This window comes from Cololabis saira, chromosome 15 (assembly GCF_033807715.1).
Source record: "Cololabis saira isolate AMF1-May2022 chromosome 15, fColSai1.1, whole genome shotgun sequence".
Lineage (NCBI taxonomy): Eukaryota > Metazoa > Chordata > Actinopteri > Beloniformes > Belonidae > Cololabis > Cololabis saira.
In genome coordinates, this window is record NC_084601.1 from 40,271,729 (window position 1) to 40,290,643 (window position 18,915).

At 41.9% G+C, this 18,915-nt stretch overlaps 1 protein-coding gene across 2 annotated transcripts in view; it reads right to left on the reverse strand.

The window, feature by feature from the left end:
• LOC133460773 (zinc finger protein OZF-like) overlaps positions 1–18,915 on the reverse strand; it is a 43,194-nt gene that overhangs the window by 23,962 nt on the left and 317 nt on the right. For both annotated transcript variants that reach the window (XR_009784152.1, XM_061741543.1), the window contains exon 2: positions 13,482–13,580. Coding sequence is in view for 1 of the 2 variants with exons in the window: in XM_061741543.1 (XP_061597527.1) it covers positions 13,482–13,580 (99 nt within the window). In the remaining variant the exon portion in view is untranslated. The remainder of the gene's footprint in view (positions 1–13,481; positions 13,581–18,915) is intronic.

Below are 18,915 nucleotides of genomic sequence, written 5' to 3' on the forward strand. Positions count from 1 at the left end.
TAATTATTTACTGATTTTGAAATTATTTATTTGGGCAACAAATGGGATAGCCTATAATCATTCAATTAGTATGTATATGAATACAAGGCCAAATCAAGTGAGACAAAGGCTACACTATCTTCCTGTATGAACTATACGTGTATGAAAAAACACTGTAAGCATATTGGCTGTTCAAAGGTGGTGATGGTGATGACACCAGTCCTGCTGTTGCTTCAGGTATTAACGTTTTACTACCTCCTCTCGAAACACTGAGCCAGGCCTGGTGAAAAATGTGATATTTAATGGTTTGCATTAATGGGCGGGACCTAATGGCTCATCAGCGCCCCATAGAAAACTTTGTGCCTCAAGCCCCACAATACGGTTTGACGTACATGCACCAAAATCGGTACACACCTGTATCATGTCACAACTTAAAGAAAAGTCTCTTGGCGCCATGGCCGAAACCGAACAGGAAGTCGGCCATTTTGAACATTTTGAATTAATCGTGTAATTTTGGCGCAATTTATGCCATTTCTTCGGTCATTAATACGGCCCGAACGTAACGTGCACCCAGGTGTGTTAAACATCAAAACGTGCGTCTCCATCCTCCGACACCACGCATTACTTTTCTCTTTCAAAAGCGTTACCGTGGCGATGCTAGACGGCAAAAAGCGCGCCCACCCTTCATCTGATTGGTTCAGACAGAAAAAACTTTGCGCCTCAAGCCCCATAATACGGTTTGACGTACATGAACAAAAATCGGTACACACCTGTATCATGTCGCAACTTAAAGAAAAGCCAGGCCTGTCGATACATTTGATATTTCATGGTTTGCATTAATGGGCGTGGCCTAACGGCTCAACAGCGCCCACTAGAATACTTTTCTCTGCCATAACTTTTGAAAGGTTTGACATAAAGTGGTGTCATCGGACTCGGTATTGAGTCCTTGACCATAATTGGCGAAAATTAGCCCCGCCCCTTCTTCTGATTGGTTGTCCCGATTTTCTGCTATAACTTTTGAATGGTTTGACATAGAGAGTCGTGGGTGGTGTCATCAGATTCTGTATGGAGTCCTTGACCTTCATTGGCCTGAATTAGCCCCGCCCCTTCTTCTGATTGGTTGTCCCTTTTTTCTGCTATAACTTTTGAATGGTTTGACATAGGAAGTCGTGGGTGGTGTCATTTCTGATATGCTTATGGGGGCGGTGGCCGTGAGTGCGAGGGCCCGTTCATCGCTGCTTGCAGCTTTAATTATCATTGTGTTTGAAAGGGTATAAGACGACCTACAATCTAAAATCTGAATATTTTAAAGGTCATAATGTTATATCGGCAGGTGAAACTCAGGCAGGCTAATTAATTGGTGGCATTGATTAGCAACCATTTAATTCAGTAAAGGATATATATATATATATATATATATATATATATATATATTTGCAAAACACCTAGAGTGCAACAGTTGAACAATAAAAGAGAGGAAAGAACCTGGCTGGCCCTGGTGAGGTGGTTGCTGGTTCTCCCTCCTAGCTTGTCTCAAGTCCAGTCCTCTTTCCCTTCATAATGGCACAATTCTACTGCAGTAGAAAACTTGTGACTTGTTTCCACTCAAGCTCATGAGACTGCAGGATCTTCTAGTTCCAGGAGTGCTGAAGCATCGGCAAGATTCACTTTTCTGCTTGCCAGATGTTGAGTTGTTACTCTGGCCGTATCAAAAAAGTAAACAAGTACTTTCATAATTTTGTCCTGCTCTGGCTGGTGGCTTCATCAATCTTTAATGAAAACACTCTTTTTGAGCTTCTCTGACAGCCGTTTTTTTAAACTCTGGTGCTGTGCCCAGACCTGTCAAGTCTCCCGTTTTGGCCAGGAAACTACCGTATTTTACCCTCTTTCCCACCGTCCTCCCGTATTAGTATTTTCCCGTAATTTACCGTTTTATAATATAATAATTCTTAAAAAGGGTTATTGTGCCTTTTTCACCTCTCGCAATGTTAGTGGCAACAAAGGGAACAAACTCGGAACAACAAATCACATGGATGGATATGTAACGAGAAGAAGACATTTCTGCCAGAAAAGTGAAGATTTCATGTAAATATATCTAAAAATGGGAGCCAGAGACCCACATGAGTGACAATGACAAATTAAAAGAAAATGTTTAACTTGAGGACAATCAATTTGTATATAAACTGAAAATATTTAAAATAAATAAATGTGCTTTAATTCCCCTATGTGTTTTAATTTAGGCTCTATTATAGGAATTGCATACAGATGAATGTCAACAGCATTTCAGTGTCAACAAATGTACATAAAGAGCACATAATTGTAGTTTGTAAATGATTGACAGGTAGATGTTTTAAATATCTTGTAAACCTGTCTTAAAATGTAAATACTGTAATACTGGACCTCGGTTGGGCTGGTTGGACAGCGGGTGGCGGAAAATTTCCCTTATTTTTTTTAAATCCAAAACTTGACAGGTATGTGCCATGTCACATGGCACATACCTGTCAAGTTTTGGATACACATGATGTGTATTCATATAACTGGCATGATGATTAGAAATGGTCAGGCTCCTCAAAGCTTTTTTATCAACCGCAATTTTTTAAAATAGATTTACAAGCGGTTGAGCAATACAGAAGGATAGATCATGTTAAGCAATGAATGAGCACAGACGGGTGTTCGCATCACAAACCCGGTGGGCCGTTGGTGCCAGTCCGTCAGCCATGGCTGCGCTGAAGAGACAGCAGCTCTATTAAGGCTGATTTATGGTTCTGCGTTACACCAACGCAGAGCCTACGGCGTAAGGTACGCGGCGACGCTCACCGTACGCCGTACCCTACGGCAGGGGTTCTTAACCTTTCTGACCTTGGGGCCCAATTTTTTCAGTACAGAGTGGCCCGGGGCCCGTTAAATATTAACACTGTATAGCAGGGGTATTCAACTAAAACATTAAGAGGTCCATTTAGAGAAAATTTACTCAAGCGAAGGTCCAGAACATCATTATATATATATATATATATATATATATATATATATATATATATATATATATTATGTGTGTGTATATATTCAAGTAACCTCATAGTTGTATCAACATCTGCATCTGACTGTTAGATTAAAAAAAGTACATTTCAAAAATATTTGCCACTTAACATGTGTAACTTGAATTACACATATTTTTTTCTCTTAAAAATAAAATTGATTTCATTTTATTTTTCAAATGCTATCTTATTTTATTTCTCTACCAGCAGTTTGATTTTCCCCTTTTCTTTGTTAATTGTCTCAAAACATTTTTATAATAAATGAATATAAACACATCTTAGAAATTGAACAGTTTTGCAGTTTGTCTTTCTTCCCCTTAATCGTATGCCCCCACTTTCTGTCGTTCAGTGAGAGAACTGAGCTCTAATTTCTCCTGCCAGGACTTTAAATCTGGGCTGGATGGTGTCAGGTTCTCATACACATGTGGAGGTGCTCATTGGTGAACCTGGAACGATATTTAGTTTTAATTATGTTCATTGTGGAGAAAGCTGCCTCACAGCTGTATCTGGACTCAAACATGGGCGTTTTAAGATTTATTTTATTTAAGATATTAAATTAATCAGTTGTCAGGACTCAGCGTGTCGGGCTTCATCCGAGCCTGATCAGCTGCGACGAGCTGCGACGCGCTGCAGCCCAGTCACTTTCCGATGCTTTTGCAACAACAGTCCAGTCCAGCAGACACTTCAGCCCACGCATCTACCATCCTTCAGCAGTAACGAGCGGCAGCGGGCTCCGCGGCCGCGGGGACGCGTCGGCTCCCGCTCAGTCGGGCGGCTCCTCCCGCTCTCCGGCCCGCCTCCGCGGGGCAGCTCCCCCGGGAGTCTTGTCTCCTTCTCGGCTGCGAGCCCCAGGTCTCGCCGTCCGCCCCAGGTGTCCCGCCCAGAGCCGCCGCCGGGCAATCACTGGCAAATCACGCCCCCCTTCCCCCTTCTCATGGTGGCTTCAATTACGTCCGCCTTAAGCCTGAATTATGGTTCCGCGTAAATCGACGCAGAGCCTACGCCGTAGAATCCCTGATCCTGGTGGATCTAAACCTACTCTGTGCAAAATAAATGATTTTTTCTGTAAATACACACCATTTCTCTTACTATTACACGTACAGCTAGCTGAGTGTCTTCTCCTCATTTGGTCGGGAGTTGCTATGCAGTCCCGCGGCCCCCGCGGCCCACACGTACAAAACTGAATTCTTTTTGCGGCCCTCTAGAGGGCGCTCGCGGCCCAACGTTGGGCCGCGGCCCTATGGTTAAGAATCACTGCCCTACGGTGTAGGCTCTGCGTCGATTTAACGCGGAACCATACTGTAATTTAGCCTTTAGCGGGATCTCCTTCGTGGCGAGGTACAACTTTTACCGGCGTAGGCCTACGGTAGCTGTTTAGAGCAGAGCTGCAAAAGCACCTGGCTCTCTTCTGGCACCCGCTACCGAAACACCTGCCGTCTCCGCCCGTTTCTTCCGTCCATGCCCAGCACCATTTAATTTTCAGTCTTTTATCGGCCAAATCATCCTCTACAGACTTCATGAATTTTTTATTCGTCTTGAAGTCGGTGATACGCAAGTGTTCATGTTCCTGAGGGCTAAAGTGCAGCGCTCTGCTGGAGTCAAAGACCCGCCCAGCTCCACTTCTGATTGGCTAGTCAGTGTTTCCCCTAGAATTTTTTTTCAGGCCCGGTGGTACCCACCGAAAAAACCCTAAACAGACGAGGCGCGTGGGATGGCATATTGGACATGTGATATGCAGCAATATAACAAAGTTTTACATTAAAAATCATTGTAGGCCTATATTGCTGAATTATATCACTTCAATGAAATCATTAGGCTTAATCTAACCTTTAACCAGAGTGTCATGGGCCTGAAAGGCTGCAGTGTGCTGGTCTGACTCCATATGAGCATTAGGCACATCTTTTCTATATATTTCAGAGGGGATCTCTATGAAAACCCTCTGGGATGCTCCTCTTTTAACGGGCTGCTTGGGCCGACGGCATATGCGACAAAACATCCCTATTCACAATTGAGATTATATCAGTTATAAATAATTTAAACATTGTAGAAGATTTCTTTTTTTCCCCGTTTTGTTATAACAGAGTTACATGCATTTGACTGGGGAAAAAAATGAACCTTTAGTGGTTCTAGTGGAAAGACAATCTATTGTCTGTTATTTTCATCATTATTGCTTACCAAAAAAAGAACCTCAATCAGAACAAAAATGTAAGCTAAACAACAAGCAGAACCTACGGCGTAGGGTACGCGGCGACGCGCAACGTACGGTGCGTGTCCCCGCGTACCCTACGCCGTAGGTTCTGCGTTGGTGTAACGTGGAACCATAAATCAGACTTGACGCTCATACATGGCTGGCGCTAGGACCCCGCGGACGCATGGTGTGTTGTCGGGCTGTTTTTTCCTTCATGCTTCCCTGCAGCGTCACATGCAAACACAAACACACGTACCTGGCAGAAAGATTTCTTTATATCATGTTGTCTGTCGCCCGCGATATTTTTTCTTTTTTTGGCCGGCGCCATAGTTGGCTAGCTACAAACTCTATACATCCCATAATGTATAATAATATGCCCGCGCTCTCAGCAGTTACTTGGCAACGAAGCAGGTTGACTCACGTTGCAGAACAGTGCTGCAGAGTCGTAAACGTAAATGATCATTGATTTTTTTTTTTAGGCCTGGCGGGGGTTCTCGTTGGCCTGGCGGCCCCGCCAGGCCTATACAATGGTAGGGGAAACACTGCTAGGGTTAGTTTGGTTAAGCACCAGTCTATGGCCAGAGCTGCTTTCCTCTCATTCCATTGGTAGACGAACCCAGTTGACTCAAACTGACAGCCTATCAACACATCTTCATATGTAAACCGTTAAAGTTATTCATCTCTTTTTTTTTTTCTTTTTTTTTTTTTTTTAAATCAGTCAAACTCCACACGCCGAGAAATGAAAACAAAAAAACTCCATACGCCGGAGATCCAGCACGGTGCCGGAATACTTTAAGCCCTGCATGCTGGATATTGTGTAACCACATGGATCCAGATCACACACACATATTTTGGAAATGTATGAATGTACAGCCCTTCTGGGAGAATGTTCACTCAGTTCTCTGTAATGTACTGGGATATGTGATTCCCAAATCCTGTCTTACTCTGTACCTTGGACATTTGGATGGATGGGTATATGTTGGAGACAGATATCTGGTCAAGATTCTACTAGTGGCTGGGAAGAAGGCCATTAAAAAAAACTGGCTCAAGTCTGATCCCATAGACATATATAAAGGCTAGATGACTCGTCCGCGCTGCTGCCAATGCAGAGCGACGTCGTCACAAGGCGGCCATCTTGCCACAGGAGAGCTCGCTCACTCATAACATTGTGTTTAATGGTGCATGTACTGCTTAAAACAACCTTAACTTGCTCAATTCTCAACAGATTTCCAAACAGTTTGTTTTTTTATGAACGTCAGAGATGTAATTATGACACTGCATACTTGTGAATAATTATAAACATTGAAAAACGTACTTTTATATGAAAATAACCAGAAACAGATAGCTATGGAATGGTATTTATATTAAATCAATATTTCTATAGTATTCTTAGTAATATTTATATTTACATTATAACATATATACATATATATTATTACCATATAACATTATATATATATATATATATATATATATATATATATATATATATATATATATATATATATATATATATATATATATATATATATATATATATATATGGTAATAATATATGTATATATGTTATAATGTAAATATAAATAATGTAAATAAATATATATATAATAAATATAAATAATGTAAATATAAATATTACTAAGAATACTATAGAAATATTGATTTAATATAAATACCATGTCATAGCTATCTGTTTCTGGTTATTTTCATATAAAAGTACGTTTTTCAATGTTTATAATTATTCACAAGTATGCACGTTCATAAAAAACCAAACTGTTTGAAAATCTGTTGAGAATTAAGCGAATTAAGGTTGTTTAAGCAGTACATGCACCATTAAACACAATGTTATGAGAGAGCGAGCTCTCCTGTGGCAAGATGGCCGCCGTGTGACGACGTCGCAGCAGCGCGGACGAGTCATCTAGCCTTTATATATGTCCAGTGTTTCCCCTACCATTATATACCAACGAGACCCCCCGCCAGGCCTAAAAAAAAAAAAAAACAATGATCATTTACGTTAGGAGCCTCTGCGCAGCGCTGTTCTGCAACGGGAGTCAACCTGCTTCGTTGCCTAGTAACGCTGCTGAGAGCGCAGGCATATTATTATATATTATGGGATGTATGGAGTTTGTAGCTAGCCAAAAAAAAAAAAAGAAAAAATATCGCGGGCGACAGACAACATGATATAAAGAAATGTTTCTGCAGGTCCGTGTGTTTGTGTTTGCATGAGACGCTGCAGGGAATGATGAAGGAAAACACGCACCATGCGTCCGCGGGGTCCTAGCACCAGTCATGTATGAGCGTCTAGGCTGATTTATGGTTCTGCGGTACACCAACGGCGTAGGGAAAAAAAATCTTCTACAATGTTTAAATTATTTATAACTGATATAATCTCAATCGTGAATAGGGATGTTTTGTCACATATGCCGTCAGCATAAGCAGCCGTTAAAAGAGGACCATCCCAGAGGGTTTTCATAGAGATCCCTCTGAAATATATAGAAAAGATGTGCTCAATGCTCATAAGGGGTCAGACCTTTCTGGCCCATGACACTTTGGTTAAAGGTTAGATTAAATCTTATTATTTAATTGAAGTGATATCATTCAGCAATATAGGCCTACAATGATTTTTAATGTAAAACTTTGTTATATTGCTACATGTCCAATATGCCGTCCCACGCGCCTCGTCTGTTTAAGATTTTTTCGGTGGGTACCACCGGGCCTGAAAAAAATTCTAGGGGAAACACTGATGTCTATGTCTGATCCCCCCAGTAGCCAACAATGGATGTCAATTATAGATGAAATACTGGTGATGGAACATCTCACATACAAATTGAAAATGGAAGAAGATCTCTTTGTAACAAAGTGGGGAAAATGGTTGTCATATAAGGAAAGAAGTGACAGTACGTAACTGTGCACAGACTCTGGTCGATCTTTCTGAATGGTTGTTTTTTTTAAATTAATTTGTTTTATCCTCTTTATTATTATCATTATTAGGGACCAAGCACTAACAGTGCGAAGGCCCTATTGTTCCTGTAGGAACCCCCCCCCCCCCCCCCATTTTTATTTTTCCGACGAAATTAGGGCCTTTTTTCCCCCCTAAACGTGCCCCAAAAGTCACCAAATTTTGCACGCAAGCCAGGCCTGGTGAAAAATGTGATATTTAATGGTTTGCATTAATGGGCGTGGCCTAATGGCTCAACAGCGCCCCCTTGAAAACTTTGTGCCTCAAGCCCCAGAATACGGTTTGACGTACATGCACGAAAATCGGTACACACCTGTATCATGTCGCAACTTAAAGAAAAGTCTCTTGGCGCCATGGCCGAAACCGAACGGGAAGTCGGCCGTTTTGAATTAATCGTGTAATTTTGCCGCAATTTATGCCATTCCTTCGGCAGTTAATACGAATACGGCCCGAACAGTAACGTGCACCCAGGTGTGTTATACATCAAAATGTGCGTCTTTTCTCAGTCAAAAGCGTTACCGGGGCGACGATAGACGCCAAAAACTGCTACATCTGCTTCTTCATCTGATTGGTCCATGTTTGATAGTTCTTACTTTCTGCCATAACTCTTGAATGGTTTGACAGAGTCGTGGGTGGTGTCATCAGACTCGGTTTTGACTCCTTCACCTTAATTGGTGCAAATTAGCCCCGCCCCTTCTTCTGATTGGTCGATATCTGATAGTTCCTACTTTCTGCCATAACTTTTGAATGGTTTGGTATAGAGAGTCGTGGGTGGTGTCATCCGCTAAATGTCCAGGCCTGAAGAATCTACATGCAAGTCATACAAGCTTCCATTGCAGCCTGAACGTGCACAAGGGCCCGTTCATCGCTGCTTGCAGCTTTAATTAGTGCCACGGCCCCCGGCCAGAGGCACGACTCCTCCAAAGCTATGCAATAGCAAGGAGGAGTAGGCCTCTGGCCGGAGGCCAGAGGCACTATTGTTATTCTGCGGGTTTATTAGTGCCACGGCCCCCGGCCAGAGGCACGACTCCTCCAAAGCTATGCAATAGCAAGGAGGAGTAGGCCTCTGGCCGGAGGCCAGAGGCACTATTGTTATTCTGCGGGTTTATTATTATTCTTCATTTTCCGGACAACTTTCGGTTCGCTACTCCTCCTAGAGCTTTGAGAAAACGCGAAAAGTAAAAACGTAGAAACATGCGCCTTAATCGGGAATCGTGTGCTATGACTTTTATAAGCAATTGGCGTGCACGTTTTTGCGCAACGTGGACAAACGTGCGCGCTAAAACCCATCCGGAATGCATTGGGAGAACTTTGGGGCCTCACCACTCGCACACGGTTACTCGAAAAATTCTGAACCAAATTACAAAGTTGTAGGGCCTGAATTTAACTACAGTCCTGTGGATTTTCAGAGCGATGGCACAAATAGTTTTTGCACGAAGTGCAAAAACATTTCCAAATTTCCCAAACTAATGGGGAGATCACGTCCCATGTATTCCTATGGCGCCATTCAAAGCGGATGGGAGAAAAAAGACGAAATTCACCTTTTTTCTCAGTCACGTATCTTTCTCATACTTGCACGTAGAAATGTCATTCAAACTTCAAAACGGAGGAAAACTTCTGTTCTCTCTCTGAACCTGGAACTGTTTTTTCCTAAAATGTACACTTTTCAAGATATGAGCGCTCAAGCGAGGACTGGAAATCACTTTTTTGTCAAATCTTCAGTGCGGTTCGAATTCATTAGAGTGGAGAGACTTTCGAAAAATGATCATAATTTTTATTTGTAACTCGAGCTCACGGGCAAACCGTAAAAGCTAGAAAGATAATTTTTGGTCAGAATGTAGACATAGATGTTGAGTTTCAAATAATGTGACTTTGACAGGCGTTGTGTGCACAAAATTGGAACGGCAGGGCCAACAGACACGCCAAATCCTGTCTCTCTCTCCATTGACTCCCATGTTAAATGAAGTTTTCTTCAAAAAAATCTCATTTTTGTTTTCGAATTGCTGTTACTAACACATTTTAAGTGATATCTGTATGAAAATAACATTTCCGGAATCTGCTGGGTTCTCCGTCGCTCACAATGTTTTCATTTTTCTGCTAAGAGCTACGGTTTGATGACAAAGTGGAGTGATTTGAGGTTTGTCACAACCGAAAATATAGCTGAATCATTACCTCTGTATATATACTAGTAAGCTTCTGAAGTTTCTAGAAGCTTCTCTGTTCTGATGACTCATCCCCCCCGCAGGCTTCTGGGTCATGTGACCCAGGACTGGTCACATGACTCAGTCAGTACAGACTTAATATAATATAACCTGGAAAATGGAGAAATCTGAACCCTGACCTTCATCATCCTCTACCTTCATCATCCTCTACCTTCATCATCCTCTACCTTTATCATCATCCTCTACCTTCATCATCCTCTACCTTCATCATCCTCTACCTTCATCATCCTCCTCTACCTTCATCATCCTCTACCTTCATCATCCTCTACCTTCATCATCATCCTCTACCTTCATCATCCTCTACCTTCATCATCCTCTACCTTCATCATCCTCTACCTTCATCATCCCTCCATCCATCCATCCATCCATCCATCATCCCTCCATCCATCCATCCATCCATCCATCATTCCTCCATCCATCCATCATCCATCCATCATCCCTCCATCCATCCATCATCCACCCATCATCCATCCATCCCTCCATCCATCCATCATCCATCCATCCATCATCCATCCATCATCCACCCATCATCCATCCATCCATCATCCATCCATCCATCATCCATCCATCCATCATCCATCCATCCATCATCCATCCATCATCCATCCATCCATCATCCATCCATCATCCATCCATCATCCATCCATCATCCATCCATCCATCCCTCCATCCATCCATCATCCCTCCATCCATCATCCATCCATCCATCCATCATCCATCCATCCATCATCCATCCATCATCCATCCATCCATCATCCATCCATCATCCCTCCATCATCCATCCATCCATCAGCCATCCCTCCATCATCCATCCATCATCCATCCATCCATCATCCATCATCCATCCATCATCCATCCATCATCCATCCATCCATCATCCATCCATCCATCCATCATCCATCCATCCATCCATCCATCGATCATTCATCCATCCATCCATCATCCATCCATCATCCATCCATCATCCATCCATCATCCATCCATCATCCATCCATCATCCATCCATCCATCATCCATACATCCATCATCCCTCCATCCATCATCCCTCCATCATCCATCCATCCATCATCCATCCATCCATCATCCCTCCATCATCCATCCCTCCATCATCCATCCCTCCATCATCCATCCATCCCTCCATCCATCCATCATCCATCCATCCATCCATCATCCATCATCATCCATCCATCCATCATCCATCCATCATCCATCCATCATCCATCCATCCATCCATCATCCATCCATCCATCCATCATCCATCCATCCATCATCCATCATCCATCCATCATCCATCCATCCATCCATCCATCATCCATCCATCCATCCATCATCCATCCATCCATCATCCATCCATCATCCATCCATCATCCATCCATCATCCATCCATCCATCCATCATCCATCATCCATCCATCCATCCATCCATCATCCATCCATCATCCATCCATCCATCATCCATCCATCATCCATCCATCCATCATCCATCCATCATCCATCCATCCATCATCCATCCATCATCCATCATCCATCCATCCATCCATCCATCATCCATCATCCATCCATCATCCATCATCTATCATCCCTCCATCATCCATCCATCCCTCCATCCATCCATCATCCCTCCATCCATCATCCATCCATCATCCATCCATCCATCATCCATCCATCCATCATCCATCCATCATCCCTCCATCCATCATCCATCCATCATCCATCCATCCATCCATCATCCATCCATCCATCATCCATCCATCATCCATCCATCATCCATCCATCATCCATCCATCCATCATCCATCCATCATCCATCCATCATCCATCCATCCATCATCCATCCATCATCCATCCATCCATCCACAGTATATACAGCATAATACAGTATACACTTCCGGGTCATGTGACCCAGAACTGGTCACATGACCCAGGGAATGCACATTAGCCCCGCCCCTTCTTCTGATTGGCTGATACGTTAAAGTCCAATATCTTTTGAATGGTTTGACATACAGAGACATGGGTGGTGTCAAATGACTAAGTATCGAGCCCCTGACCCTCATTGGTGCAAATTAGCCACGCCCCTTCTTCTGATTGGCTGATACGTTAAAGTCCAATATCTTTTGAATGCTTTGACATACAGAGACATGGGTGGTGTCAAATGACTAAGTATCGAGCCCCTGACCCTCATTGGTGCAAATTAGCCACGCCCCTTCTTCTGATTGGCTGATACGTTAAAGTCCAATATCTTTTGAATGGTTTGACATACAGAGACATGGGTGGTGTCAAATGACTAAGTATCGAGCCCCTGACCCTCATTGGTGCAAATTAGCCACGCCCCTTCTTCTGATTGGCTGATACGTTAAAGTCCAATATCTTTTGAATGGTTTGACATACAGAGACATGGGTGGTGTCAAATGACTAAGTATCGAGCCCCTGACCCTCATTGGTGCAAATTAGCCCCGCCCCTTCTTCTGATTGGCTGATACGTTAAAGTCCAATATCTTTTGAATGGTTTGACATACAGAGACATGGGTGGTGTCAAATGACTAAGTATCGAGTCCCTGACCCTCATTGGTGCAAATTAGCCACGCCCCTTCTTCTGATTGGCTGATACGTTAAAGTCCAATATCTTTTGAATGGTTTGACATACAGAGACATGGGTGGTGTCAAATGACTAAGTATCGAGTCCCTGACCCTCATTGGTGCAAATTAGCCACGCCCCTTCTTCTGATTGGCTGATACGTTAAAGTCCAATATCTTTTGAATGGTTTGACATAGAGAGTCATGGGTGGTGTCATTGGACTTGGTATTGAGTCCTTCACCTTTATTGCTTGTAAAATGTACACAAATTTGCAGCAGCCCGCCGTGGCACTCTCAAAATTTCTGCAAGAAATTGTCTAGTTGCTATTATTATTTTGTATTTGACAGTTTCTTTTCTCATCCGTAGATTTGAGGAATTAGTCTTAAATGTGTTTGTTAACATTGATAATTGAAATAAATCAAAATTGATAAAGAAAGAAAAGTGTAATGATGATGTCCTCCATCTCTAGACCTGCCCCCCCTGGCTCTGTGGGCCTGCTGATGGCCGGTGTCTCTTGGACCTTACCTTGGTGTCAGTGTTACGGGCCTCAGGTCCTGAGACCGCTGCAACAAGATTGGAGCTTTGCCTCACGGAGTTGAATCCTCCTAACTCTCCTCTGGAAACCTGGGAAGCAGAATTGAAACGTCAGGAGGAAGCCGGCCGTCTTTCTTCCCCGGAAAGCTTGGTCTGATCTATTTTGGAGACCGCCTCTCTCTTCTATTGACTGTAAACTTTTGAAAGAAGGGTCGATAATTCCTGTCAGCCAATACAATCAGAGTTACCCACGTGCGTATTCTCCAAAGGTAAACAGTCGCCAGAGCATACTGAGTGCACGGACACCAGTGAGCATTAAACCAGTTTAAAAACAAATATAAAAACATGATTTTCACAAGGTGCAAAGAGGAAGGGGTTTAGCGCCTTTAGGGGCCAGATATAACACTATTGGGTGAATGGGTAGATTTGTTTATATTTATGTACATATAGCACGCACACACACTTGTGATAAAGTTCTTTATTTTCTATCATGCAATTAAAAAAAATTTCATACATTCTGGATTCATTACAAATCAACTGAAATATTGCAAGCCTTACTTTAATATTGCGTATTATGGCTTTTTTGAGATAGGATATTTGAGTTTTCTTAAGCTGTAAGCCATAATCAGCAATATTAAAATAATAAAAGGCTGGCAATATTTCAGTTGATTTGTAATAAATCCAGAACGTATTACATTTCTGCATTACAGAAAATAAAAAGGACTTTATTACAATATTCTAATTTTCTGAGACAGTGCTATGTGTGTATGTAATATATATATATATATATATATATATATATACACATATACATACATATATACACAATTATATTATATAATGTATGTGTGTGAATACGTGTGTAAGTAGATATATACATACAGGTAGATATAGAGCAGATGGAGTTAATATAGATATAGTATGGTGTAAATAAGTATATTTATATAAATATTTATATGGGCATATAGAAATACTCAACTATGTATGTATAGGTAAGTATGTGAGTATAATTATAGTATAGTTAGTTATTATACGTGTTAATAAATGATTAGTGAATGGGGGTAGGATTAAATAAGTTTACACTTCTTCATACTCCTTTTTACACATGTAAATTAAGATAGTAAGTGTTAAAATGAAATTCTTTGTTTTGTTTTCTTATCTTCTCTTTAATTGTTGTTTTTCTACATGTACAAAATAAAAATAAAATAAATAAATAAATAAAAGCTTCTAGCTCTTGGTGATGAATATGGTTTGGGTCACAAAATAATCCTGAAGGAAGAGATGGCAAAAAAAATAACTGTAGATTAAGTTTTCGAAAACTACCTATGAGTGATGCTGGTGCTCTGTTTGAAACCAGATGGGTCATTGTCTCGGTTTCTTTGTTTCGGGCCATGTGGTCAACTGGAAGACAACGTGATCTTACAGTGGATGTTAGACCTCAGAGTTGAAGTTACACCTTTACCATGTTCAACACGTGGCTGCGGCTCAACACTTGTTAGACTCACAAAATAAACTTTAAAGGTTTCAAACAAAAACTTTGTATTTATATTTCAATTGAATTTTTTTTTATCGTGCAATTAAAAAAAACATAATTACAGTTTGTATATTTTTTCCTCTCCATCTGATTTTTGATTGAAAGTTAATTTTATCTTTGCTTCCATAATAAAGAAACAAAAATTCCTTCACACTTTTGTTAGTTTAGAGCATTAATCCTCAACTGGCGGACCGCGATCCGGTCGCGGACCGCCGGCCTCCTCTGTCCGGACCGGCGGACCCCAGGCAAATTATATATTTAAAAAAAAAAAAAAAAAAAGATTTTATTTAATACTTTTTAAATATTAATGGACCATAATGTGCGCAGTTACCGCGACCATTATTTTGTTAAACTTTGCATGCATGAGCAGCACCGTAGCTTGTGTGTGCAGCGTGACTGTCTGCAATTCTCTCGCCGCACAGAGAGAGCCTGCATGGGGCTTGTGTTTACTGTGTGTGTAGCCCCTTTCACACAGCCAGTTCGAGGCGGGAACGTTGCGCCTTTAAGCCGCCTCGCTGTTCTGTGTGAAAGTCACGGAGGCGGAATGGGGGGGCCAAGTGGCCCCACCAATAAGCCGGCAGCGGAGGTAGTCACAGAGCCGAAACGGGGTCTGTGTGAATGACACAGCCGGCATGCCGGCATGCCACTAGACGCTGACGCTGTCGTCACGCCTCTGATTGCGGAACGCCGGCATGCTGTGTGAATTTACAGACGGGAGCGGCGTTATGCCGGCGTTGTATGGTTCTGTGTGAACCAACAAAGGCGGCGTATTGGCAGGACTTCTTTACACCAATATTGCGGAATCTCTGTGTGAAAGGGGCTTGTGTGTGTGTGTGCGTGTGTGTGAGAGAGAGCGTAATGGCCGTCGAATGGCTCAGCTGGGCATGTCAGCGAGAACGCTGCGCTGATTGGCTGTTCTGACACACTGATGCATTAGCATGCGTCTGCTACAATACACACTGACACGCATTGGAAACAAACGCATGCGCGACGTGACGGTGTGCCAGACGAGTCGCGCAAAGTTTAAATTCTCCTCTGTTTTGCGCTGTTTTACACGAGTACATGTTGAATTAATCACGATGGCGTGCTCTAAATTCAGTACCAAGAGAAAGGTGGACAGTGAGAATCGCCGTTTTCATGAAGAATGGACTGACAAGTATGCTTTCATTCTACCTCTGTCAAGCAACAAGCCAATGTGTCTTATATGCCTAAAGACGGTAGCTCTGATCAAGAGTCAAAATGTTCAACGCCATTATGTGACGGAGCACAGTTCTTTTGAGCGTGATTTCCCTCCTAAGTCAGAGCGCAGAACAAAAGAAATAACAAAGCTGAAAAAGTCATATGAAGACTCAAGCAAGAAGTTTGTTACATGTATGACACAACAGCAAAAAGCAACAGAGTGCTCACTCAAAGTTGCTTGGGTTTTGGGTAAGCACAAGAAACCATTCTCTGATGCTGAAATAGTAAAAGAGTGTATGACTGAAGTAATGGACTCACTGTTTGAAGGCAAAGAAAAGGAGGAAATGACAGCCAAAATAAACCAAATACCACTGTCAGATTCCACATCAACCAGACGCACTGAGGTACTTGCTAATGATCTGTGCACCCAGCTTTGTGATGCAATACAAAATGCAGATTGTATTTCCCTAGCAGTGGATGAGTCCACTGACACCACTGATAATGCACAGTTGGTGGTGTTTGTGAGGTATTTTGATGAGGCAAAGGGGGAGTTCATCGAAGATGTGTTGGAATTGTTAAACCTCAGTGGACAAACAAGGGGAGAAGACATCTATGCAGCAATGTCAGAAATGCTGAATGAAAAAGAAATAAATGTGAAGAAAGTTGTGTCAATTGCTACTGATGGAGCACCAGCCATGTTAGGGGGGAGATAAAGGACTGGTTCAGCGTTTGAGAGAGCACCACCCTGGCTTGATAGGTTACCACTGCATAATCCACCAGTCTGTCCTTTGTGCACGTCTGGGAGAAGTGTACTCTGAAATCATGACAACAATGATGAAACTCATAAACTTCTTGAGAGCAACATCTGCACTGCAGCATTGCTTGCTTCGCACATTCCTGACAGAGGTAGATGCAGCTTATGATGATTTGCTCCTGCACAACAACGTCAGATGGCTGAGCAAAGGGAAGGTCCTGGAGCGGTTTTGGGCCATTCGGAAAGAGCTGGAAGTGTTTCTGTCACAGCAAAAGAGCACAAAAGCAACACAGTTCCTGGAACTGCTGAGAAATCCAGATGAAATGGAAGCTGTGGCATTCTTGGCTGATATAACCTCTCATCTCAATGAGCTAAATCTCAAGCTACAGGGGAAGAACAACACAGTGTGTGAGCTGATGATGGCAGTACGAGCCTTCCAGAGGAAGCTGGACAATTTCAAAGTTGACCTACAGGTGATTAGATGTTGCATTTAAATCCCACACATGTTCTGGTTTCCATGTTACATATTTTTTTATATTTCATACCACTTTTAAACCATATCTTCATATTTATTTTTATTTTTTACCCACAGGAGAGACTGGAACACTTCCCCAGACTTCTGGAACAGACGAAAGGAAAAGGAGATGGGATTCAGTGCCATGTGGAATTCCTGGAGAAGCTGATTGCAAATTTCAAGACTCGCTTTGATGACTTCATATTAGGAAAACAGGTGCTACTGTTCATCGACAACCCATTCCTGGTCAGAAATGTAAGAGAGTTCTCTGCAGAAGCACACACAGTCTTCCCATGGGCAACACCTGCTACTCTGCAAAATGAATTGATTGACCTCCAGGAAAATATTGCACTGAAAGAGGCTCAGTGTGACGCTATCACCTTCTGGACAAAGATGGTAACTGCAGCCAAGTATCCTTTGCTACATAAGGTGGCAGTTAATGTTCTCACAATGTTTGGGTCAACTTACAGATGTGAGTCTGCATTCTCCACAATGAATATTGTGAAGAACAAGTACCGCACTAGACTCACCAATGAACACTTGCATCAGTGTCTCCGCCTGGCCATCACACCTTTTGTGCCAAAGTTCAAAGTCTTGGCAACAAGCACAAAATGTAATTTTTCTCATTAAGCAGCAGTGTTTGTTTGTTTGTTTTTTCTCTGCTCAATGTTAAAATGGTTCTTAATTCTCCCCCAGGTAGTTATGTTATGATTGTTACTATCATTTTTATTTTTATTATTATATTTTTTTTTTTCCTTCTCTTTCCTTTCTGTGTAACTTGAAAAAGACAAAATAAAAAGTATATAAAAAAAATGGTTCTTAATTCCTCCAGATATATAGGTATGTTTAACCTTGGATGTTGGATTCCTGGAGTGGGTGTGAAGAATATTTGAATTGTTCAAATGAAAAGGGATTTTCATGTTTAGTATTTATTTTAATAAAAGGAATTATTTTATTTTTGTTAAATTAAGACACAGACAAGTCAAAGGTGTCATTTCTCTAAAAGTGTCTACCAGTATTTCCATTAAGCACAATAAGCAGGCACAGCTGAAAAAATAAAATGGTTCTTTGAGCCTCAACATACCTCTCATTATTTCCTGTGGACTAGTAAAGTGAATAATTGTATTTTCATGCACTCCATTATTGGTAACGGTTGGTTGGGAGGGGATATGATTTGTATAAACTAGGCTTGACCATACTAAATGGGAATGTAGCCCTGCTCGCGATGGCTGTCGTGCATGGGAGCGGACCTTGGACTGATTCAAAAAATATTTGTGGACCTCCAGCATTTGTAGTTGGGGACCCCTGGTTTAGAGTCTCGTTTGATGAAAACTTGTCTGTGTTTCAGTGGTTGGACGGAGGCAACATTCATGCTTTTATGTCTCTTTATTTGGGAGTTATTGACCGCAGAAGTGGGAATCTACGAATATCTGTCCATTTACAA